This window comes from Thermobia domestica, chromosome 4 (genome assembly GCF_964235325.1).
Source record: "Thermobia domestica chromosome 4, izTheDome1.hap1.1, whole genome shotgun sequence".
Taxonomy (NCBI): Eukaryota; Metazoa; Arthropoda; class Insecta; order Zygentoma; family Lepismatidae; genus Thermobia; species Thermobia domestica.
In genome coordinates, this window is record NC_137457.1 from 287,285,554 (window position 1) to 287,313,224 (window position 27,671).

Genomic DNA, 27,671 nt, shown 5'->3' on the forward strand with positions numbered 1-27,671 from the left:
TAATAATAATAATAATAATAATAATAATAATAATAATAATAATAATAATAATTTGTGGTATTGTAGTATCATTAATAACAATTATACTGTCTATGTAGGATACTTGAAGAAAGTACTTGAAACTACACAAAGAATTTAGCTCGATTTGTCTCAAATTCGAGTCGAATTCCGGAGTCTGGAGTCAAATTCGAGTGGAGTTCCGTGTCGAGCTGAAGGAATTTTTTCGAGCCGAGCTCTCGAGTCGAGCTCAAAGATGTTTGTTTCGAGTCGAGTCGAATTTCAATGAAAACTCGCTCGTGCCCATCCTTAGTACAGATAGGATAAATACACGGTATAACGTAGTTTTGGTTGTCACACCAAACTCCTTAATACACAAATATATAAACTAGTTGGTCATTAGAAAAATATCTTATTTATATAATTTCAAAGGATTAAAGACAATCAGTAACCACGCAGCAAGAGTACAGAATGTCGCAACCACCGAGCGTTTGTGGTTTATGCTATTACTTATCTGTCTGTCTGAAAAAAGATGCGTTCTGTAAAACCTTAGTCCTCAGTCGCTGCTCTTTTATCAGACAGACAAGTCACACATTTTTGGATTCCGTTTCGATTATCAGTGACGATTCAGTGTGAAATGAGGATTGATACGAGAAGTTCACAGCAAAATAAATTGAACGCATAAGGAAGGAAAGAAAAAAACATTCTATATATATTAATTGTGAATGACAGCGTAAACAAAAATCTAGTGAAAAATGCTTAAAATAGGATTTCTTGGTGCTGGAAAGATGGCTCAGGCCTTAGCCAAAGGATTTATTGGCGCCGGTAAGTTTTACTTCATATATATATATATATATATATATATATATATATATATATATATATATATATATATATATATATATATATATATATATATATATATATATATATATATATAACAGTATTAATTGGGTAGCCTTTGTTTTAGTATTTACAACTTAATAACGTAATAAGTGATCTAAAAATATATATTTTTTTGGCTTTCAACGCTAATGGGATTTCAAATGATAGGGGTTGGGGTTGTGATTTACATTATCAGATTATCAGCATAATGTCACAGGTCAGTGGTGAGGTACTGCAGGAGGGACGCACAGACGGAGGGGTCCACCGCGTCCGGTCCTCAAGAAATTTCGTAACTCCACATACATGTGTACCCTTTCTTTAAAAAAAAAAAAAAAAAAAAAAACTATACTTGTTTAGTAGAGAAATACTGGATACAGACTAAAGATTTGACCCTACTCATCATCTATACCAGGGGCGTCATTTAGGGGGACAGGGAGGGGCATTTGCCCCTGAGTTTGAGATTTGTATAGATTGTATCAATAGAATAATAGTAAGTCAGTGAAAAAAGCGAAATTTTACTTATATCAAGGGGTCTTGCCCCCCCAAACTAAATCTGAAATGACGCTACTGATCTATACTATTTCTTTTCTGATAAAAACAATCTAATTTTATTATTTTTCGTGAGAATATAGGTAGCAATACTTAAAAATTACTCATTTATTATTATTATTATTATTATTATTATTATTATTATTATTATTATTATTATTATTATTATTATTATTATTATTATTATTATTATTATTATTATTATTTTGCCGTAGAATAACACCGTTGGATACATACCAATATAGTGTATTGCATTATTGGATCCCTCTAACCTTGAACCCCTTGCAAAAACTTTCTGGTTGCCCGCCTCTACTGTAGCCAGTGATTATTATATAGAGTGGACCGGGGAAGAGAATTCTTCTCCCTTCCATAGCTACAAAATTCCTCCTGCGCGTAGATGTCTTCGATCATGTTCAACATGGGTTACGAGTAGGAATGGCCAATTCCAGTATTTTTACTTTCCTGAATCAGGTAAGTAAAATTTAAAAAATCCGGAATTCAGAAAAATCCGGATTTCGGAAAAATTGTGGCATTTAGAAAATTTTAGAATTCAGAAAAATTGCAGATTTTAAAAAAATCCGGAATATTTCCGAAATCTGGAATTATTCCGAATTTCGGATTTTTTTTCCGCAATCCGGAAAGTGAAATTTTGATTTTCGGAAAATGTTTGCCATCTCGTTACGAGGAGTTTTGTAGTATTTTCAAACTCTATATATTGACAGTCTTTCTCCCAGAAGAAATCTGAAATCATCACTGGCTACAGCCACAGAGGAAGTGGAACTTCAACAAACAACAAGACTCCTAATTAGTTACTTAAAGAGTTTGAGTTTGAGTAGTTTGCATCCTAATTATGTAACAAGGAGGTTATGAAGGAAATGCAGCCCTGCTATTTACGTGAGTTCCGAAGTACGATCGCGGCATAAATCCAGTAAAGTTGGCCAAAACATAACATAAGATCAATCCTGGGATTGTGGTGGCTCAGTGGTAAAGAACTCAGCTCTCTTGCTTGGGGTTCTTGGTTCGATTGCAGCTCGCGGCATGTCGACTTTGTAAGGAACAAACTGTGTCCGTGGGTCGTCTCCACATTCTAACGTTTCCTCCCTCCCACATTCTACAATCCACCATTTCGTTTACTATCATGATCACGTCCCCTTTCGTTAGCATTGTTAAACTCAAAACAATAACAAAAAAGTTCAATTCTTACAACATAAACCGTTCCTCATCACACGATCTCGCCCCCGAGAGAGCTCGATTAATTACAAGACAATCCAATCAATCCCAGCTAAGTATTTAAAGCAGTCCTTTATATAGTCCTCTCGATTTGGGGGTATTAATCTAAAGATCTAGGGGGAGATCATATTTACATCATATACATGTTACACCTACATCTTCAAAATTCGAGGGGATTCTAGAACTTTGAGAGTGGGGATTTCCCCTTCCTAACGAGTGTGTATAAAACACTGCTTAAAGACCGCGTGCGTGGGTTTTCTCGGCGTTCTCTCGTTTCCTCATTCCCTTTCCTTCATTTCTCATCATCACCGTCTCCTTTAGCCTAGACGGCATAAACGTGTGACGTAAAATTTAAAGATTTCATTAAGTTAACTGATCAATCAATCATATCTCAATTTCTTGATCAACTTAGTTTTCTGATCCCATGTTTTTACTTTTCCCTAATTACACACGGACAGTAAGATGCATAAGTGTTTTTTTTTAAAAATAAAAACCTTTTTTTTTTCAGTGGGATTCAAACTCATGATGAATTTTTGCTTTACAATTAACTGCCGAATACCACAGACCACTCAATTACACCATACGGCCTAAAAAATATTTATAAAGTACTGGTCTGTACCAAGAGGTTAGAAAATAATAAGAGGGATTTGACACAAAAGAGTGTTTTTAATGCTATAGGTGGGCCAAGAAGTAAGTAATTATATAGAACTCCGGTTTATCCGTTTTTTTCTTTTTTTATGCGGTCTGCCCTTCCGCCACATTATGGAGTCGATTGTATATACATTTATAGGACAGGACAAGACAATAAATTTTCGAGTTGGGACGAGAAATTTTCAGAACAAGATAAGAATAATGTTGCCGAAAATCGAGACGAGACGAAAAAGAATCCCTCGAGAATCGAGATGAAACGAGACTTTAAAAAACAGAAGATGAGATGATAAAATCTTATTTCATTGTAGGTCTTGTCTCATGGGCAACACTACCTTCAAATATGATATATTGCATAAACCTTATCCTTCTCGTACGAAGAGCAGACATTTCTGCTACTATTTTATAAATAAATGTTCCATTAAAAAACCTACGATATGATATAAACAATTCTTTATTTTAAAATGTCAAAGGGGCAGTCAACTTTTTAGGGTGATTTTTTTTCCCGAACGATTTTCTCAAAATCCACTCAGACAATTTTGTTTATATTTCATAAATAAATGTTCAATTAAGAAAACTACACTGTAGTAAAAATCATTTCTTATTAAAAGAATTACAAGGAATAGTCGAGGTCCTTGGTTCGATTCTAGCTCGCGCTATGTCAGCTTTATGGTGGACAAACTGTGTACTTGTATTTTCTTCGTATTCTAGCGTTTCCTCTCACAGCAGTGTTCCAGACGATTTTCTCAGAAAGGGAGTACTCATTAATGTTGATATTTTAGAAATAAACATTCCTCTAATGACAAAAAATATGACATGATTAAATTCTCACTAAAAGAAAATTCACCTCGTTATAGTTTTCCGAAAGCGCCTATTATAACTTTGTCTCTATTTTGCAAATAAAAGTTTTCGTAATAACTACAGCATAATATGATTCGATTTTAGAAGCGAGAGCAAGAAAGTTGAGTGCGGTGGCCCGTACCTTTTACTATTAAGGGAAGAGCGGGTAAAGTGGCACACAATGTTATAAATGACATAATATTGTTTTAACAAATCATAATAATGAAATGATTTATACACGTATGGAAAGCTTGGACCTTCTGCCATACTATACAACAAAACGGAAATAAAACAATTAAACATGTTGATGGTAGACGAGATTTAATGAAGATATGCGAAAGTCCATTTTGCCCGCCTATAAGCGGGCAAACTAGAACGTATCGCACATGTATGTAGGGTAAAAATTGTTGTTTGTTGCGATAATGTTGCGATAATGTTGCGAAGTTAGTTAAGACATTAGTTGCGCAACTATTACTTTCGGAGTACAAATTATGAAGTTAGAAATTTGTAATGCTCTGTGTTTACAATACAGTTGTAAGAAATGAAATAGAAAGTATAAAATGCAAGCAGATTTTACATACAGGTATATGTTTATTCAAACGATATGAAAATCTACATAGATTACAGCTGATTATGTTCACGCAGTTATAAAAGTGGCAGTCTTGAACACACGAATCTTGACTGTCCGAATATATATCATGAACACACTCAAAACAAATCATACATTGAAACCATGCTTGAAATAATTATTCCATGATAAGTTGGCGGTATGGAATTACATAGTTATAATACACTCTAAAATGGCAAGACTTGTGTTATAAAGAAAACAGTATCGAACGTAAAAATGTAAAAATACAGCCAATTAATATCTTGTATGAATGTTCTTTCTTTGTCCCATCTTGCTCCGGATCCCCGAAAAGATTTGTTACGGTACTGACTGTCACTATTAAAAGAATTTTAGGATATAGTATACATGAAGTTGCATCAGTTCCCGAAGGAGCAGGACGCTCATACTTTTAGGGATTATTCATTGAGTAAGTACGAACTTACAAAGGGGGTAACAAAGCGACTTTTATTTACTTATCGACTGATATGAAAATAAAAAAAACGTACCTGTACTTTATATCGGCATGTGTAGTGCCCTTCTACTTTATCTACGACTATGTGTGTGTGGGGGGGAATTTAACGCATATCGCATGTCTTGTGCACATGGATACTTCTTACTATTGCACTACGTAGAAAATGTATGGTATTTCATGTAGAAGTGGTAATAGAACACAGAAGAAACGCAGATCAGGGGGTTCTCATGTATACTATTACCGAATTTCATTCGTTTCTTACAACCTCCTTTTTTTTTTTAATTGCCACCATTGCAAATACACAATCTTAAAAATATAGTTTCTCGTATTAAAGATAATGAGCACTTGTAACTTCCCTAGTCACTTATTTACTTTAAGTGATAACTGTCTTTTAACGAAATTTGATAAGAAAACCAAACAAATACATCTTGTATTGACAATGTTTAACAAAACCCTTCTTTCTGATAGAATATGTAGACAAACTTGAGACACAAACATTTCAAATGTCCTTGGGTTATAGAATATGGTTATTATATTCTTCAAATACACTGGCACAAATCCCGGGGGATAAGGGGAACATGTCCCATCCAACCTTGGAACTGGGGGGGGGCTGTTCCCCCAATAATCTGATTTGAACTGTGTCTTTTGGAGAAAAATGTGATTTGTGTCCGATTGCCACAAAGGAAACTGAGATGAAACTGAGCCTTCGGTTAACCGGGAACTTCGCGTCTAGACCCTGCATTTGCTTTTCCCACGGCCTTTCACTTTTTATATCGCTAAGTTCTCTAATCTTAAGGGATTTTGAGATATGGCTATCTTATTATAACAATTGCAACCAGTAATTTGTCTTCCCCACTCTTTTCCCTTTTAACGGTAATATTTTAAAAAAAACGCTGAAATGATAATTAAATAAGATGTTTCTACTAAATAAGAGATTTCGGGATATGGCCGATTTTATTTTACCAATTACAACGCCAACCCCTTTTTCTTTTTTCTAAGGAAACATTAAAAAACGCAGAAACTGTCTTTATTTGTTTTAAATTTAATTATTTTAAATTAAAATATAAACACAAATTTTCACGCCAATAACTTTAAGGGATTTCGAGATATGGCTTTCCGATTATAACAATTGTAACTTTACCCTGGTTTGTTCCCTTCTAGGGCAAATATCAAAAAACACTTACATACACATCTAATTATTTTAATTGAGAAGTCCAAATATTGATGTTTAAGATATTCCGAGATATGGACATCTTATTATAATAATTGCAATTCCTACATCTCCTCTTTTCTCTTCTCACTGGTTTTGCTCCCTTCTAGATCAAATAGAGGTCACGGTGGTTAAGTGGTAGAGCGTTCACCACTCGTGCTTGGGGTCCCGGGTTCGATCCCAGCTCCCGCCAAGTGAAGTTTGTGGTGGACAAACACCGTGTGCGTGGGTTTTCTCAGAGTTCTCCCACTTTCTTTATTCCACCGTTTCATTCATTACTCATCATAACCGTCTCCTTTAGCCTAACCTGCAAAACCGTGGGACGTAAAACTCAAAGATTTCATTTTTCTAGATCAAATATCAAAAACGCTGGTATCTATTTTAAATGAGAAGTCTATATATCGAATCTCATGTTTCTAACATTCAGAGATTCCGAGATATGGACAATTTAAAGTAATAATTGCCACCCCTCTTTCTTCCCTTCCCCTTCGGTTTTTTTGTGGGTACCTAATGCCCTGTCTAAATTTCAAGTTTCTAACTTAAGCGGTATGGCCTGACCGTTGATCAATCAGTCAGTCAGAACTTGTTCTTTTATATAGGGCGATGCACAATAAGCAAATTAATGCCCAAAATATTATTACAAAAGCAGTATTTAAAGTGGTATTAGCAAAGAACACGTTGTGTTACTGTATACAGTATATTCATTCATTTGGTAAAATTCATAAAACTATGGCTGGCATAAGCAGGGTGTAGACCTACGGACTTCTTGGGCCCAACTGTAGATGACAAAATTACGCCCTGCTTTGGAAACGAATAGAAATTGACGTTCTCCTCACCAACTTGTTTCGTGTGTTCATTTTACAGCCGTACACAACGCGTGAGGACATTGTTAATGCTTTGAAAGTCAATGTAACAAATACAGATGAGTTTTATTTATACAATATGTACAGTATAAAATATACAATAATATTTACACATAGAAAATGTCATTAAAAACAGAAAACGTAGAAAATCAACAAAAATACAACTAGCAACCTGTCAACTGAGAGGGCGCGCCAATAGTATCAGCGTTACCAGACTCACAGCTCGGAATTATTCCAAAACCTGATCGAAATTATGCTAGATTCTCATAATTACTAATCCAGGAGTTTTTAAAGAAAAAAAAACATCTAAAAATAGCAACTCAGGATGTAGAAAAGCCTTTCTATAATTTTCCTTTTTTTTTCCTAATTCAAACAAAAAAAAATGATTGAAGTTACAACACAAACATTAAAACTTCTGGAAAATAATTTTTTTTTTTGTACCTTCTGATTTTTTTCTTTTTTGGCTGTTTTCCTTGTGATGCATCAATAACATTAACAGTTTTAGGCTGTCGCTTAAAAGCTAGTTTTCTAACTCATTTTCAGAAACACTAAATTGTTTTTACTCCAACTCGCCTTCTCTAAAGGGATGATCTTTCGTTTCAAACTTTCTTCGAACAATAAGACTGCCTGTATGGTTTACCGACTGTATGAATCAATGGGAGAGAATACATTTCTACCGTTCTTTTTCTTCCCACGACCAACTTCTTTCTCATCTCCAGGTTTTGTGGCTTTTTGATAAACTTGCTGAAATTATGCTAGATTTGGGCAGGATGCTACATGCTAAAGACATGAAAATTATGCTAGGTCTAGCATCGTTATACTAGATCTGGCTCCGCTGAATATTACTTGTTCGGAGGGTCAGTGATTTGGTGTCGAAGGTAACGTCACGCGAACGAAGAGGCTGCGCGTGGGTTTACCTTCTCTTAGTTCTACCATGATCAAACCCTTGCCCAAATCACGTTCTAGCAATGAGCCAAAAAAGAACATGATGGGCTCAGGCGCTTTTGCGTGATACATTTAAACATTCATTTCTATTCTGTCGAATATGCCATACATAGGGCACAAACACCAACAAATCGGCTCCTTATAGGGTCAAGTTGCGGGTTTGCCCGTGGCTTGAAAACGGTTTCGTACTTTTTATGGCAAGAGCTTTCAGACGATATATAGGTTTCCTCCAGGTACTTGGTCCCGTATGGAATCATCCCTAGTCAGTGACAATTATTTTTGTGCGAAACATAAACTGCGCAGCGTATATATATGGGAACGGTCTTACCCTTACCCTGCAGTGTTGAAGACAGATTTCCGCCGCTGTTCAAATAAATAAGTAACAAATATTATTTTAATATTTTCTACCAGTAGAAGTAAAAGGGCGTTTAATAAGTTTTGCAAAGATAGTTACAATATTCTTATTAGTTGAAATATGATGATGAAATTTTACGTGAACACTCTTCGATCCGTTGGCTAGAAGACCAAGTCACTCAATATAACTTCCATCTACTCCGACGTATCTTGTCCAACGTTCTTTCCATGCCTTGAATGCACTTTGGTAAAATTCAGGTGGTTGACTTTTACACTATTGCTTCACACAAGAAATGAGGGACACGTTTCACGCAGGTTACTTTGTCCCTGTTGAATGTGTTTCCTCGCAGGTGGGCCTTCAGGCGGCCAAACAGGAAGAAATCCAAAGGAGGCAAGTCAGGACTATAGGGAGACTAAGGGACGACTTCCCATCCATTTTCATTATTTTTTTGCTGTGTCATCATGGCTGTGTTATGTTTGGCATTGTTATGGTAAAGAGTTTGATGGCCTTACCTTGCAGCTCCGGTCTCTTGATTTGGAGAGCACGTCGTACCTTATCCAGTGCCAAACAATAACGCTCATTGTTAATTGTGGAGCCATGCTCCAAGAAGTCTATGAAAATGGCACCGCACTGATCCCAAAGAAAGAAGGCCATAATTTTCTAGCCTGATATGGAAAGTCTAAATTTTTCTTATTTTTTGGTGTGTCATCATGGCTGTGTGAGGTTTGGCATTGTTATGGTAAAGTTTGATGGCCTTACCTTGCAGCTCTGGTCTCTTGATTTGGAGAGCACGTCGTACCTTATCCAGTTCCAAACAATAACGCTCATTGTTAATTGTGAAGCCATGCTCCAAGAAGTCTATGAAAATGACGCCGCACTGACCCCAAAGAAAGAAGGCCATAATTTTCTAGCCTGATATGGAAAGTCTAGATTTTTCTTAAACTGATGCAACCAACATTGGATACTGGCGCGTTCCAATGTATGATTCCCATAAACCGGAAGCAACTGCCTATGAATTTATGTGTTTGATTTCATAATCAGTTTCGAACAGGAATTCCATTACCGACCGTTGCTGGGTCCTGATGTCTACTTCAGTGTCTATTGTGGTATACCTGTGAAGAATGTGAAACAACAATTGTCACCATTTGAAGGCAGTTCATCTATATTTTCATCATCATATTGCAACTAATAAAAATATTATACCCATCTGTGCAAAACTTATAGAATGCTCTTTCTAATAAGCATGTAATAAATATATACGTAAAATAAAACTAAACTCTTGGCGCAACAACACTTAGAGAGATAGAGCCTACCAGTCGCCTTGTGAATGATGTATGGTCAGCATATATCGACTTCCCTCGCCATTAATCCTGGGTATCTAGACTGGGGTCCGCTACTTCTTTCAAGTGGTTCCCCGATTGTCCCGCAATCCCAGCAACATCTTCTTATCTACGAACGGTTGCCTATCTTTCCTCTGACCAGATCTGCACTGCATGAGTTTGCTGATCTTACGAGGAGCGGTATTCCAGAGCGGGTAGAGCTTTGGTACACATGTGTAAAATACAATATTTAATATTCGTACAGTGATAGCTCTTTTATGATTATATTTGGTGCGGAGGTGGTGTGGTTTAGATTCCACTTCAAATTATAGGGACATCTCTTGTATAGCTTTATTGCTGAAAGGGACGTTAAATTCCAATCCCACTCAGCCAAAGCTACTGACAAACACACTCATATATTTAATCGAATTAAATTAGTTCGTTCACAACTTTCTAGGTTACACATGTCCAGAGTAAAAATACCGATTTATAGGTGAACTTGTGAATAAAATAATGTTACTTAACAAGATATTTAATATACGCAAGTGGCTTTATTTGGAATGGCTTTCTCAATCTATTTCTGTTTCAATAGAGACACAAGGCAGGAGGTGCTATCTATCCTTGGGAGGCTGAATAACTACCCAAACCTCGTTTCATGCTATGTCCCTTACGGTTTTTTTCCTTACTGTATGTGAATCAACAGATTTCGGAAGTGGTAAATGTCTACTACAATTTTCAGTTTCATTGAAAGGCAGAATCTTTTTTATAAGAGTAGCTTTGGAAACCTAATAAAAACGGCTGAATTAAGCAGATATACATTAGGCTTTGTAGGATTCCGTTTCAGATGTTCTACAGTGGTTTTGAAAAACACTAATTTGAAGTGTTTTCAAAATTATTCCATGATGAAAGTTATTAATAATGTCACTGTGCCAAATGACCCGTTAACAAGGACCAATTGAGATTAATTGACAAGATCACATTCAGAATATGCCCTTTGGGAAATATGCCAAAGAATTTTCTTTCAATTTAATTCAGTTTAAAATAATAACTGTCAATTATACGCATTAGTCGTATACATACATATAGTTATCAAAATAATGTAAACATCCATGTGTCACAACACTGAACCTTCGTCTTACTAATACTGAAGGTTATAAGACTGCGACTTTCTTATGTTAGTGCTATGTTGGATGATAACAGGTAGTACAGCTCACAGACGACGAGAAGAGCCCTAAAACAGGGGAAGCGGGGAAAGGTCAACGACACGGTCAAGTCCATTTTCGATTTTAAGTGTGGTCTATACTTAGATGTCGTCTGCTACTCCTGGTAGTTATCTGTGTGCTATTCCGTGGTGTCATTTGAAACCCCTGTGCGAAAAGTGGGCGAGCTCATACCTACGTCACACTACTTCTGCTAGGATTCTTCTCGTCATCTGTGAACTGTACGTGAGGCAGTGCGGTGGGGTGCTGACTGCTACGGGTGCTGACTGCCACAGCCAATTATTGGTGCTGATTGCCACGACTGGCGCTAATTACCAATATCAAGGTGTTGACTGCCACGATGGCGTGCTGACTGCCACGAGCCTGAGAGAAAGTTGCTAGGCGTAACATTACCAGACGCCAAGAAGCATGAAAGAAACTAGATCCTTAGGATCGTGTTGCTCAGATCAACACCTAACAAAGGTAAACAGGTAAACTCATGTCCAAAATTATTGTCACACGATTATAAATATGTTGTTCTAGTAATATAATTTGATAACGAATTCACCCGGTATTTCTTATAATGTTAGTATGTGTATAATCAGCAAAGACATGTATGTGGTAAATTTCATGTCAAAAGAGCAGTAAATAAGAACAATAAAACGAAAATAAAATTTTCTTGTCCATTTAGTTACATTTTATTTTACTCATTATGATTTTCGTATTTATAATTATTTTCCTATGAAATTTATCACAAATATAAATTTCCTGATTATACACATAATATAAGTTTTAAAAGTACTCTGCAAAATTATCAAATTATAGGCCCTATTCTTACAAGAAGATAGTTATAGATATGCGACAATAATTTTGAACATGAGTGTAATTTCAGTTTTGTCAGGGAGCGGTGCGTACAAAATTGGTACGATTTATGTATTCTCACTTGAACTCCCTATGTCAGAATGAACTGTGTACAGCTGCGCAAATTGTTTCGAGCAGCTCTTGAAAGTTCTATCAAAAAAGCACTGCTGGCTGTAACTCACAAGGGAAGTTCAGGAGAAAGCACTCGCCTGCAGAGAAACTAAACATGCCATTTGAAGTCCCAATTTATGCTGATTATAACAAGCTAATAAAATTCCTGTACGGTTGAGAACGGTTCGAGATATTCAACTTGGAAGTTTATATGAGAAAATGAGGATATACGCATTTATACGCGTTAAGTACAACATAATTAGTAACAAATATTGACATACGAATTGAAAGCTATCGGAAGTAACAGAAAAAAAGTGTTTCGCAATAACTAACGGGTTTGTTAGATACAATTAGTCATTACATTGTTCACAATAATCATAGGTTAGAGATGAAAATTGATCACTGTTGTTCTTCTGTTTTATGAATAAATGACGCAGGCAAAATACTCCCTTGCACCATGAACATTTTATATGTGCAATTGTGTTGCATCCGGCAAGAGAACAGTTCGCAGAACTAAAGCAAAAAGCAAATTCGACAAGTGATTCAAAAGTTATAGGCCTATAATTTGTTCGTAACCTGCCTTGCAGAACGCAAACTGAAACAATCCTATGTATCGCGGTGATCGGAAGTGATTCGTATGGACACGAACTTTATTTGATTGTTTCGTTGGTACATTATAACGTCCAGATGAAGAAGATTCATATTATGTACAAATCTCCTGCTATAATCTTTGATTGATCGGAATCAAAACACATCAAATGGTTGCACAAATCGTGTGCAATTCTTTGGTATCTTCTCAACCATTAGGTCTTTGCCATCCGTCATGCAACTTGTAATGGACAATTTGTCAGTGAATGGACCCCAGTGATCAAGCAATAGCAATTTCAAACCATCAGGCTTCGCCATGGGTGAGAATACTTAACGTATTGAAACGTGCATCCACTCATTTTCTCATATAAATTTCCAAGCTGAATATCTCGAACAGTTCTCAACGTACAGAGTTTTATTACCTATTGTAATCAGCATGAATTGGTCCTTCAAATGACATGCCTATTTCTCTGCAGGCGAGTGCTTCTCCCAAACTTCCCTTGTCAGCTGGCTTCAGATCATCATATCCATTAAATAATACAATAAAACAATTAATATAAACAATGAAATGTGCAAATTGTACATATAACAGAAAAGACAATCCCTTTATAAACATCCAAGTGTATGTCGTTCCACTTAGTGAGTAACTTTGTAACTTATAGGATGCCACATAGATTTGCTGTGATAATAGGGTAGTTATCAGTGGCGTATTTAGGGGGGGGGGCTTCCGGGCTCAAGCCCCCCCGAAATCTTACTATAGTAAAGTATATGAAATATCTTGCAGAATTTTCACATTTTCAGGCAAGCCCCTCCCCCTAAAGTTAGCAAAGCCCCTCCCGAGACAAAATCGTAAATACGCCACTGGTAATTATAATAGAGTAATTATAGAGTAATAGAGTAATAATAGAGTATAATATCTAAATATTCTTCTATTATTAATTCGTTCTGTAAAAGTAAACTTATAATAAAGAAAAAAATTACAAGTGCTGGTAGAAACAACCATATATTAAATTTAAAACTTCAGAGGCAGAATAAATTTTCTTAATGACATGTTAGTTTTGATCAATGATTTCTATAGAAACCGTTGCTCAAGTTATAGCTTAACATATATCAATGGAAAGATCATGAAATTATCATCTTCTTTTATTCAGAGATAAGAAGTGATTTTCTGCACCATATAAAAGTTATAGAATGAAGAAGTCAAATTTCATCGAAAAATCTATATATTTTTAAAAATTGTGCTGAAACCTTAAAGTTTACGGAAATCTTTGTTATAATAAAAAGTTTTGCCTTATAAAGAGCTTTAAAATAAAAAAAGAAAAATTAAAATCGGACTATTCGTTCAAAAGTTATAGGCTAAAAACCAATTTTGAACGCCATTTTCCAATATGGCGGCTCAAAGGGTAATCCGACGATGCCTACAACGCTCAAAATTATTAATTCTATATAAATAACACGTACAGCAAGTTTCATGCTTTTACATATAAAATGCACAATTTTGACAATCCTACGGACTATTACGAGCAAAAGGAGAAAAAGAAGTTAACCAACGTTGTTGTTCTGTATGTACGGCAAAATGACTGATCTGATCAACACTTCCAAGAAAATTTAGTTGATACAACTCTTTTGGTAATGGACAAAGATAGTTCTCGTGTTTTCTTTGAGTATTTCAAATTTATGAATAACTCATTTGAAATAATTCGCCTTTGGAGTGAAAGTGGAATCGGTTACAAGCAGTGGTCGAAGTGAAACGGTATGCGCTGGTATGCCATACCGCCTCTGGTTTTTCAGTAATGAGAACATAGTCTCTGGTTTTTCAGTGAGGGGGCGGTGGCTCAGTGATAGAGCGTTCCTCTCCGGTGCTCGGGGTCCTTGGTTCGATCCTAGCTTGCGGTGAGGATTATATGATGCACCATGTTGTGTCAAAAGCAAATAGTTTTAATGAAACTAATTTTGGAATATATATCAAGTCAGAGTACGGAGATAGGCTCACTCTCTTATTCCCAATCAATTTTACATTTAAAAAATGACGCTGATTTGAAGCCACAAAGAAAGTTATCGTATTGCTTCAAAATCTAACATTTTATTGACAAACGTTATCCTGAAACGTTTTATCTTAATCGGGAGGGTAATTTATCTCACATAAGGAGGCTAAATATTGTCTCATTTTTTAGTGATTTTCGTCATAAGTACTGAGGATGGCGGAAAAAGAGAAAGAAATTATATAATAATATTGTATGGAAATAGATCGATTTTTTGCGAAGGTTATTGTGGAAATTTAGGAAAAAAATAGGTCATCGGGAAAGTTTAAATCCGCTAATTTATTCTTTACTGATTCTTAACTCCATGCAGAGGGAATGATTGGAAAACCTAAAAGAGTATTACATACCAACTAAAATCGAATGTTTTTAAACGATAATTATAGTGAAACAATTTTTAAATTGAAAGAGTTAATTCACTCTTTCAGTTTTGGCAGATTTTAATCCGAATCTATGAAACAATCAGAATATCATAAAGAAATCAGTTGGGATGCTCCAAGAGCATTGCTAGAGCGAACTTACTAAATATTTTGTTATAAGAGAACAATTTTTACGTGCTTAATATTGAGAAATTATCCTAGAAGACACATCAAGAAGATAAATACCAAGTTTCATTAAAATCGAATGTTTTATTGGAGTTTTAATTAGCGGTGGGCACAAAAACAGCTTTTTCCGTTTTTAGAAAAACCATAACCGGTTTTTGAGAATTTTCAAAAATCGGTTTCGGTTTTCTTCAAAACCGGTTCCGTTTTTTTTTTCAAAATTTGTTCTATTTCTGACCGAATAGTGTTTCGTTGTTCTCCGGAAACCGATCCCGTTTCCACAGAAATAGTTTTATGTGTTTTCCAAAAGTTTTCACCGAAACCAGTTTCGGTGAAAACCGAACCGGTTTAGAAGAAAACCGAAACCGGTAACGATGAAAACCGAACCGGTTTTTGGACAAAACCGAAACCGGTTTCGGTGAAAAACCGAACCAGTTTTGAAGAAAATCGAAATGTCGTTTTTTGTGTTTCGGTTTTTCTAGAAACCGGTTTCCGGTTTTTATAGAAAACGGTTTTGCCCATCCCTAGTTTTAATCAGGGGTAAAAGTGGATCTGAAAAGATAGGGGGACGGTAGGAGTGGTATGACGTCACCCGTCCCCCTGACTATCTTTATCCCTTGTAATTATTTTAGGAACTAGTGGGACGTCGTACATGTTTTTGGAGGTTGGGGAACGGCGTTCCCCGCGTTCCCCTTCACTTTTACCCCTGGTGTTAATGTAACAGACGGGCAGACATACAAATGCCGGTATGTAGATCGAGTCAAATGGTAAAAGCTCCGCTATGCTCGCTTCAATTACCAATAATACTTGTAGATGAATGGGCTTTAGAACCTACCTTCAAATACAAGTCAGTAAAGATAGGACAAGATCAGAAACTAACACACCTACTGATAATGAAACATTAAAAGTTGATGAGCGGAAATTCTCCCTACAAGTTAATCACACCTTGTCTCAATTAATAATATTTATTCTTATCGGGCAAGTATTACCTTGCTGTTATCACGGCATTGATCAATTGAACGATTATGATATGGTGTTAATACTACACATTCAAAATATAATATCCTATAATAACCCTACACAAACGGAACATGCTATAAGCATCCTACTCGTAAAATTCTGTCATATGGGAATTTGAGGTTTATCAGTCTTGCATTTATCCGTATTGTACGAAGAGCAGAGTCCACTTAGATTAATGTAATTTTCAAGATATGTATATATATACAGTCAAGGTCTGAAGGTCACTCAAGCCTTGACCGATATCAGGATACAGATGTGCATATATGATTCGTTTTCTTTTATTCTTTCTATTTTTTAAAACCTACTCAAAACACAATCTCGCATATAACAGACCTATTACTCTTATCTTTTTTTGCATGGGACTTTGGTAACCATTACGTGCTGAAAAGAAAACAAATAAAGGAAATTTGATCTATTAATGGTATCAGAAACTAGTTTCTCCATCCCGAAGAGGATGGATAGGCTTCTAGCACTATTGCTACTTTACCGAATGACAAGATTTTCGCAAAACTTACGAATGAAAGTAAGTTTCACATGCGATGTCACTTCCAAGTGGCATAGATTGGTGAAACTTAAACCATACATAAAAATAGTACTGCAGTAGCTACAGGAAACAACAGGAGGGAACACATGACTAGAAGGACAAGAATTGCACTTTTATACAGAAACAATAAACACAAAATTCATTGCTACTCATGATGGACCCTCTGACATTACAGGAGTGAATTGTTCCTTAAAATGGTTTTTGGTCACCACTGACAGCGCTGCATGCTCTGCAACGTACTCCATTGATGCCTACAAAACTGTTAATGAGTTGTTGTGGTATTGAGTACCATTGCTCCCCAGCGTTGTTGACAACTGCTGGATGATCCTCAGTGTATCAGAACGTACTGCAAGACCTTCCCCCATACCATTCGAAACGTGCTCGATAGGATTCAAGTCAGGAGAACATGCAGGCCAGTCCATTCACCAAATATCTTCCCGTTCTAACAGCTCCTTCACCTGCGTTGTTTGATGCAGTAGCGCATTTCATCCATAAAGAAGAGGTTGCACCCGACTGCACCTGTGAAAAGACGCACATGGGGAAGAAGTACAGTGTTACAATAATGTTGATCAAAGAGGGAACAACATTCACAAATTAGCAGGTCGGTATGACAATACAAGAGTATGCCTTCAAACATAATAGAACTGAATCACCAAAATGATCATGTCCGACCATGCTCCTAAGTTCACTGCGTGCTCCTACTTCTCGCTGGATAAGTGTACATCCAGAATCTTTATTCAGGCTCAATATGTTCTTATCGCAGAAGAGAACGAGAGCTCACTCCTCCTTGGTCCAGTCCTGGTATTCTTGGCACCAGCGCAAAAGATGCCGCCAGTGTGCTTGTGTCAACAGAATATTATGTAATGGCTGTAGGTCAAAGAGACCACCCCATGCAGTCGACGCACCACTGTGTGGCGTGATATTGGGCGGTTGGCAGTCCTCTTAAACGGGTTTGAAATTGTTCAAACTGTTTGATGTGGATTCCTTCTTGCCTGTTGCATAATAAAGTGGTTGTTCTCTGCTGTAGTTGATCGTGGTCAACATCTCTCTCCTTCGCATAGCATTGTCTATAGTTCGGAACGATCCCCATGCATGTGGAACAATGCAGTGGCGAATATCAAAGCCTTTGAGATTGACACGCTATATTCACCACAAGCAGAAACAATTAATTTACCAAAATCTGGTTGCAAAGCTATCCCAGAAGAATGGAAGAGTGGACTGCAAAATGGCATATCTGAATCAATCCGAATAAAACTATCAGTATCATATTCTGGAACGTCGTACTCCGTTGCCTGTACAACTATACTACAATCAATATCCTTTTCCTCAAGTAAATAGTACCAAATACCTGGGCATTATATTGGATAGAAAACTCTCCTTCAGACAGCACCTGCAACGCACTTGAACTAATGCTACCAATCGACTTTAAGCATTGGCCTGTCTTCTCCGATCGCCGAATCTACAACTTAAAACAAAAATTCATGTTTAGAATATGATAGTTCCCTCAGCCATACTGTACGCATATTAATCCTTGAAACATGCAGCGAAAACCCGTCTTCGTCACTTATAAAATGTGCAAAACTACACAAGAAAGCTAATTTCCGGTTACTCACGGGACACAAAAATTGAGAAGTTGCACGAGGAACTGGACATTCCGCACCTTCAAGATGTCATAGATAAAATTGCACTGAATTACGAACAAGTAATACGTCTATAAGTTGGATCTCCTGCCCAGATCAGCGCGGAGGTCTAGTGTTGTTGGCTGGAGTACTCTTGCAGGAAGCAGTGCAAAAGGTGGGACAGTATCTCCTGCTCAGTGCAGCGCGGAGATGGGTAGGGAACCTCTTCCCCAAAGCAGTGCAGAGGTGGCATAGTATCTTCTATCTAGTGCAGCGCAGAGATTGGTAAGGAACCTCTTGCTGGAAATCTTTGACGCCTAGAGCAGCTTGGAGAGATATTTGTGATATGATCAGTTGGTGATTGATGTCTTCTACCTTTATACATCCTCTTTTATAGCCTGCCTTTGGAGGTGAAGCCTGTAGAGGGGAGAAGGGGAGTCCTCTTCGTGACTCTTCGTGTTCTTCTCGTATTTCTTCGTGTCCTCCTCGTGTTTCATCGGAGACAGCATCTGTCGGCTGCTTGGTAGTGCTTGTGCTGAAGCACGTGGTGTTGTTCCGAATGGAATAGTTTCGAAACAAATACAACACATTTCTCATATTAAAAAATATTTCAAGCATACAAATCAGAATATCTCAGTGAATTAAACAAAATAATCAATAAAGAATCAAGTCAGGAAGAGGAAGTGAAGTGAAAATCATTAAAGTGAACTGCTTTTACCAATTCTCGGCGTGGTCCGGTGATTAGCGATGCTGAATTCCCACATGGCAGATTAGGGTTCGAATTTTGTCCACATCAACTTTTTATTATTATTTACGTTAGTTTGCGAGAACAATATTGGAAAATAGTAGGAAATGTTAGGTATGCTAGATATTATCAAGTGCTAACATCAAACTGTCAAAGTACTGGCTTTACTACCTTGTTACACAGTTCTCCTGGAGACTCATTGCAATAGCTTTGATCCTATAGAGTACATATTAGAAAAAAAAAGTCAGTTTCCGATTAAAATATTTCTGTAGAAGACTTTCCTAATTTCAAGTACAAAAATATGAGGGTGACAAAACAGTGTTATCAGAATATACGTACAATTGTATTTAGTAATTTTCTTCTTCGGGCGCCCATGCTCCCTGACCCACTGTTACTCTTTGTCACAAACGTCAAAAACATTTCAACCTCCCGCTGGTTTTGAAACAAATTCCCTTATACAGCACACCTACAGAACTATGCATATATAGCCATCGTTTTTGGTCCGGAAACCCTTTATCCGCATACCCACAGTGACAGTAATTACATGGAAATGAAATGAAAAATTTCAATTTAACGTCTGAGGATTATTCCCTTTAGGCTGAGGGAGAAATATAATTAAGGCAAGTGGATGATGGACGAACGGTGAAATGAGAATGTTGGAAGAAATTGATGTACCCCCAAAAAACCCATGGACATGATGTCCATCATAAACTTACTTGGGCGGGGATGGAACCAGGGGTCCGACGCACCAGAAGTAAGCGCTATACTACCGAACCACCATGCCTCCCCCCCCCAGTAGTTGAATGAATATCAATTCAAAAGTAAAATAAAGTTTCGAAATAAGGATTGCGAATAGTGATGGGTAAATTCCCGGGAAGATATTTTTCGGGAATATTCCCTGGGAATATTCCCGGGAAGATTCCCAAAATGGGAATTTATCCGGGAATTTATGTACAAACAGAAAGAAAATTGCATTCTATTACTATATGGTGATTTCAAAGTGGAATTAATTTTTATATCAAAGCATATTACTACTGTTGTCCACAGAGGATTCTTTAAAATGTATATTCTGAACGGTACTATGTTACTTTATTAACCCTTTATTATATTTAGAGAGTACACATAAATGTATATTTATTTACAACATGTTATATCAATTAAATATGTGTGAGAAAATTATAAAGTAACAGTTTAAATTTATATGTAAGTGGATTTGCTCAAATTGACTCTATTACTGATATTATAAACATATTAAATTTATAAATGTTCTAAACCAATTAGATTGGGTAAATGCTAGAACATAAATGTCTCACCAATTTAACAACATTTGCGCATACATATTTATAGTCTATAAGAAAAAGTTATATGATTGGTTAGTAACGAATCCATTTTACTCGATTCAAGAGTTTAGTGAATGTCAAGACATGTGTCCTAATTTGCAGTGGCACTTTATTTCAAATATTATTAGGTTGTTCATTATAAAATTAACCAATAACTGATTGTCTGTTATATATATATATATATATATATATATATATATATATATATATATATATATATATATATATATATATATATATATATATATATATATATATATCTATATATATCTGTATCTATATGTAGGTATATCTCATTCGGACGTTGTCTATTGCTTGTAAAGCTCAATGACAATAAAATATTCTATTCTATGTTTACAAAATTTGCAAGATACTTACTTATCTTTATATTTTAGCACGTAACATTGCCATACAGGGCCTTTCATTCTACCTATTTCTCGAAATTCTATACGTTAATTCACATGTAAAAGAAGTCCGAGTACCTCTTCAGAAATTCGAGTCAGAGAGATGAGACAGACCGACGTCTATTACTAATGGTGGTTCAGGGTTTATTAATAGCACTTCATCTCTATTTCTACATAATTCTAAATTACTTTACAAAATGGTTCCTTTTCATCATTTGTAAATTAGTACTTTGCTAATTTTGGCTGTTCTTTAGCATTGGGGGCCAGCTTTTGCACCTACTTTTTAGCGATATTCTATTCCGATTCGGTTGTTTTATTTTTTCATACGTTAAATTACGTTACCAACATTAAATTGAGACAGCATTGCAGAGCGAGCGTTAGCGAATGTAGGCGGGTTAGAGCCTTCCATGGCACGTTGTTTTATATCCAAATTCTTTAAAACCTAGAAGTAAATCATAATATATATTAAAATAAAGTAATTAGTCATACGGTTTCTATAATTTCGAAGATAAAGTAAAGAAATGGAAATAAATTCCTTCCCGGGAATTTATATGCCAGGGAAAAAACCCGGGAATATTCCCATTTTTAAATTCCTTCCCACCGGGAATATTCCCACTGCCCATCACTAATTGCGAACTCTTGGCTGGGTTTGGGCTCTTCAGTATTGGGTATGAAGAGGTGAAAGTTCTTCATTACACCACAAAACATTAAAAAAAAAAAAAAAAAAAAAAAAAAAAGTGTTCCCGATGGGATTATGAGATTCCGTGGAATGGAAAAAACTATAATTATTAAACACAGTGAAACGGTTCTTATCACATTTAAAAGAGATTAAGTAGAATTGGTTAATTTAGTGAAAAATTCAACTTTAGCTTAATACTAGCATATATTACCCGCTTCGCTGGGTTGAAATGAAAATTTAAATGCACAACTTCGTATCTCATGTCTTTAGTACGCGTAAAATATGCTGTTTTCGTTTTTAATGGCATCGAATTAAACAGCATCCGAAAGATTATTGATCATATCGGCGACCCCGACAACCATGGATTCGACACTAATATTGGCCATTTTCGATCATTTGTATATATAGATATATATTTCTCCCTCCCCCATGTTGCGGGCCATGGCATCAGAACTGTCATCGTTCGTCTCAACAACCCCAAAAATGTGGATTCAGCACTAATATCGATCATTTTCGATTATTTTTAAATATCTCTTTGAATGCTATCGGTCGGGTAGTTCAAGAGTGATGAAGTCACAAAGTCATTTTAATTTTAATTTTTTGACATATATCTCCCCCTCCACCTCCCCTAGGTTGGGTCGTCAAAGTGAACCGATAGAAAACACCCAAGGTCCGACCCTCATATATGTTGAAAATTTGATCAAGATCGGTCCAGTGGTTCAGTAGTTATTAAGTTCTATTTATTTTCTTATACCCCTACCCCTACCCCAACCCTCAGTTCTACCATTAAAGTGAATAGCCTAAAACCAGCCCAGCCTCGAACTTCATCCATGTTACAAATTTGATCGCGATCGGTCGGTCGGTTCAGGATATTTCGAGTCACAAACATAGTGATTTTCAACTTATATATATATATATATATATATATATATATATATATATATGTGTGTGTGTGTGTGTGTGTGTGTGTGTGTGTGTGTGTGTGTGTAGATTGCAAACAGTTTTTGAGATTTAACGGTACATATTTCATTCTGACGTAACCAGTGTCTGGATCATTTGGACTCCTGGGGATTAGGTATAAGGAGGTGAAAATCGAAATTCTAACTATTGGAACTCATTATAAATCCCAAAACAAATTTTAAGTTAATATTAAAGGGTACCACGTTGCGGTTCTGATGTCCTGTAAAGTAGGGCAAGCAACAATAAATATATCCAGTGAAACGATTCTTATCTCTTACGAAAGGGTATTAAACTTGGATAATATAGTGAAGATCCGATCTTGACATTCTATAGTTACTGAGATATATCATTAAACACATTTTTGTGGCATCATTTGGACTTATGGGAATTCGGCCTAAGGAGATAAAAACTTTAAAATCTAATTTAAACCTCATTGCATGTCCCAAAATAAATATTACGTAATGATCATGGTGGGGTACTGGATGAATCTACAATCAATAGACTCAGAGAAATCCCTCTTGCCCCAGATAATGATGTAAGTAACTATAGTTAATTTAATTAAAACTGGATCCTAGTATTGCTAGTAGTTACTGAGTTATAGCGTTATATATATATATATATATATATATATATATATATATATATATATATATATATATATATATATTATGACGTCATCATGCTGACCGTAGTATTCGACACTACGGAACTTTGGATATACGTAACCCCGTCAGTGTCATTTGCATAATTACTGCTACAGAAACCTCCAAAATTTGGTTGTTTTTCGATGTTTATGATATTGTAGCGTCTTTAGTGTACAACACTGCATAATAAATGTGAAATTATAAGTTGTTTTACATGTAGATCTGAAACATCTCTAGTAGCAAGAAAGCTTTCGACCAGTTGCCACGTGCTTGGCTTTTGTCTTTCTACGCTTACCCTTAAAACCCATGGTTTCATACACTCTGCCTTTTGTTGCACTTGCAAGCGATGCTTTAGATCCTTCGCAGAGCGTCATAGCATCACTGGTCGTTCACTGACTATTGACTTGACTTGTAAAACGCTTGCGTCAAGCTTAAATGGAATACTGAATACAAGGTTGCTCCCATGTAACTTCGTTATTGGAATCCAGCTTGCGGCATGCTTGCACGCTTTCTTATCAAGCTGGATGCAAGCTTGCGCAACTTGCAATTCAACCTTACGGCAAGCGGGGTTGCAAGTTGCCTCTGCTACTAGGGATGTAATAACCTGGCATACTGCGATTTGAAAAACTATAACTTTATACTGGGTTAGCAACATTGTTAGTTTGGTGGTATTGAATAGTATATCAAACAATGTCCTCTACCGACATGAAGTTTCAGCGTTTTGTATCTATAACTTTAAAAGTTACAAACACGTATCAAGATAAATGGTCCAACCTGTATATAAAAATTTGGTGTCTATTGGTTGTAAAGCTTAGCGCCAATACAATATTCTATTCTATCTATTCTAATTCTATATTAAATTTCACTTAATCTATTGTTTCAGGTTTAGTGAAACCAGAGAATGTAGTAGCGAGTTGTCCTCCAGCAGATTCTCATTTCTTAGAAGATTTTCAGGTAAGATTAAGATTGAAATAAAAGAAGTCCAACACAAGTAAGTGAAACTTCGCCATAATCCTAGATGTGTTGCTTGACATTGTGTACAGAGCAGAGGCGGATTGTGATCTAACCAGACAAGTGTGCAACATTCATTAATTTACATTCAGACTACACACACACACACGTATATATATATATATATATATATATATATATATATATATATATATATAGTGTATCAAAAGTCCCCTGACAGGATATAGGATAACTCTGTTATTATCAGAGCTATAACAAAATGTAAGAAGGAAAACTGTCTCGAAATATGATTATCAATCTAAAGTGAAGGATTTTTTTTCTTTAAATCGGACGAGCCATTTCGGCTGTGGCGCCCAATGTTAAATGAAAATGCAACGTTGCCATTTACCTGAACCCAAAACATAAGTGAATGAAGTTACTGCCTGAAATGAGAGCTGGCCATCGACACGTTAGCATAAAAGACAGTAAATTCATTCACTTATGTTTTGGATCCAAGTAAATGACGACTAGGGATGGCCAGATCCGGACAATGGATCCGGATCCGAAATTTCGGATATTGGATCGTGATCCGAAAACTCGGATCCGGATCCGAAACTTCGGATATTGGATCTGGATCCGAAATTCCGTGTCAGAAAATTCGGGTGTTCCGAATCAGAAAAAGTTTTCGAAATCATTGACAAAGTTATTTTCAATCCCATGCTTAAAATAAGATTTTAAGACACTTGTGGCATGTGATTGTGTGACAGCCTTGCGTTCTCTTCATTCTGTCCATATTTGGTTTTCGTGCCTTAATATGTCACAGTTACTCCAAATTTGATTGACTAACACTGTCGACTTTGGTGAGAACAATCTTACTGTAAGATTCGATTCTAGTAGAAACACTCGATCGAGAAGGTAGTAAATCTTTTTAAAGCAGTCGTCTTGATTGAAGTTTGTCCTTTGTTTTCTGTAACACTAGTCAAATGCTGGGATGAAACCAGAAGTCCTAAATGACAGAAGTCCTAAAAGGCACAAGACCTAAACGGCATTAGACCTAAAATGCACAAGTCCTAAAAATTATTTCGCGGCACAAGTCCTAAATGGCAGAAGTCCTAAAAGGCACAAGTCCTAAACGGCAGAAGTCCTAAAAGGCAGAAGTCCTAAACGGCAGAAGTCCTAAAATCATTTCGTGGCACAAGTCCTAAAAGACACAAGTCCTAAACTGCAGAAGTCCTAAAAATCTCTTGTGGCGCTATCATCGCGTCCGTAAGAAGAATACTGTCAATCTGTTAGTCAAAGTTTTAGATATACTGTTTCATATTACAGAACCTTAGTTCTTACAAGTTATTTGTATAAATACATATTCTATCGTTCTGAAATAATAAATAAATAAAGCCTATTGTCCTTTCTTGCTCTTTCCATGACATATTTCTATGTTGACAAAATTTTAACTTCCTACCAAATGTGATTCCCAGATCTTTCATAATGTCTGTTTTTCTCTATTTCCACACCATTGACCTCATATTAGTAACATAATATTGTGTTATGTACGTCATAAATTTTGCTTTCCTTGTGTTGTTTTGAAGTAAATTATTTTTACACATATATTTCTTGTACAGAAGTCTTTCTGTAGTAAATAATTGTCATACTCGTAATTAACTACTCCTTACTCGTTATCATTATTAATAATAATTTTAGTGTTACTTGTTACCGTTGGAATTAAGTACGTTGATATTGGTATTGTGGCAACTACTTACTACTGAAATGCTTTATCGAATATTTAAGTCTAGTTTGTAGCAGGGTGGCCATAGAAGTTAATGGCTTATAGCCCATAGTGCGTCACTGAAATTTTAGAGGATCTTTAAAAAGCAACTTAATTGAAATTAATGAGAAAGATATATTTAAAATAAATTTATTTAATACAAGAACATTACGTTTAATCAATTCCGCAACCATGGTTGTGGAAGGGATGTACTAAAGTACGAACCATTGAAATAGTGCAGAAGGAATAACTGAGTTTTTTTTATGAATATATATATATATATATATATATATATATATATATATATATATATATATATATATATATATATATATATATATATATATATATATATATATATAATGAAAGTATATTAGAATGTAACTATATATATATAAATGAAAGTAACCATATTTGTAACTTAACAACACTTGAACCACCAGACTGATCTCGACAAAAACTTTCAACATAGATGAGGTTCGGGCCTGAGATGGTTTTATCATTTCAATTTGAAGGTGCAACTTGGAGGAAGGAAGTGCGGGTATATATTAAAAATTATCGATCTTAGTGTCGAACCCATAGTTGCTGAGATGAACACTGACATTTCCGATGAAGCTTGAATTCTAATTCAGCACTGCAACTTGGGGGAAGGAGAGGAAGATGTATAAAATGATCGAAAATGACCACTATAAGTGTCGAATCCATAGTTTTTGCGGTCGCTGAGGTGAACAGTGACACTTTCGATGCCGTTTAAAAAATTTAAATTTATCCCCGTAAATTGAGGGTGGGGGAGGTATATTAAAATAATGCAAGATAATCGATATTAGTGTGAATCCATAGTTTTCAGGGCCACTGAGATGAACAGTAACATTTCCGATGCAGTTTAAATCCAAATTCAACGCCGAAACTTTAATGACTATGTAGTAATTTCTGCAAAAATGGCACAGGACCTAAAATTTAGGTCTAGTGCCTATATTTTTAGGACTTGTGCCGTTTAGGACTTATTAATGTCACCCACTGTATTGCTTAATAAATGTTCTTTCTTCAATTTTAAATTTACTGCGTTCTTTATGTATACAGTTGGTATTTAATGTTCACTCGTGAAATGTCTAGTGAGCTTTTGTCCAAATTAAGTAAACTTTGGTGGATTTTTGTTCTACTCTTAATAAAATACGCTCCGCACAGTATATATTGCAATTCTGAATGTTTGCTTGGTTTCAGAATGGTAAAATATGCTTTTTAAACACTTTTTTATTTTTTATTTATTTATTTTTGTTTTAGGAATTTGTCTTGGGATTCTCGTATCTCCATTCGAAAGAAACGAATTTCTTAACTAATTATGTAATTAATTCTTAGAATGAAATAGGTTGTATTATGTAATTCGTGTACAAGTGCAGAACAGACAGTGATAATAATAATCTTAGTAGTACAAATATAGCTGTTACCGTTGGAATTAGCTACATTCGTAACATTATTGCCAACTAGTTGCTGCATCGTCCCAATTTCGTGTGGTGATGGCGAATTTCAGAATTAAAGCAAGTAAATGCAAAAGGCACAACACCTAAACGGCACAAGTCCTAAAAGGCAGAAGTCCTAAAATGCACAAGTCCTAAAAATCATATCGCGGCACAAGTCCTAAAAATCATACCGCGGCACAAGTCCTAAACGGCACAACGGCGATTTGGAAATGAGAAGAGTGAGTGCGAAATTCGTTCCCCGACTTTTGACTGACGAACAGCAGTA

At 35.9% G+C, this 27,671-nt stretch overlaps 1 protein-coding gene across 1 annotated transcript in view; it reads left to right on the plus strand.

Moving 5' to 3' along the window:
* Positions 1-551: 551 nt before the first annotated feature.
* P5cr-2 (Pyrroline-5-carboxylate reductase-like 2) overlaps positions 552-27,671 on the plus strand; it is a 51,072-nt gene continuing 23,952 nt past the window's right edge. Inside the window, exons 1-2 of the mRNA XM_081756067.1 lie at positions 552-822; positions 24,099-24,169. Coding sequence (XP_081612193.1) covers positions 753-822; positions 24,099-24,169 — 141 coding nt within the window. The 5' untranslated portion in view covers positions 552-752. The remainder of the gene's footprint in view (positions 823-24,098; positions 24,170-27,671) is intronic.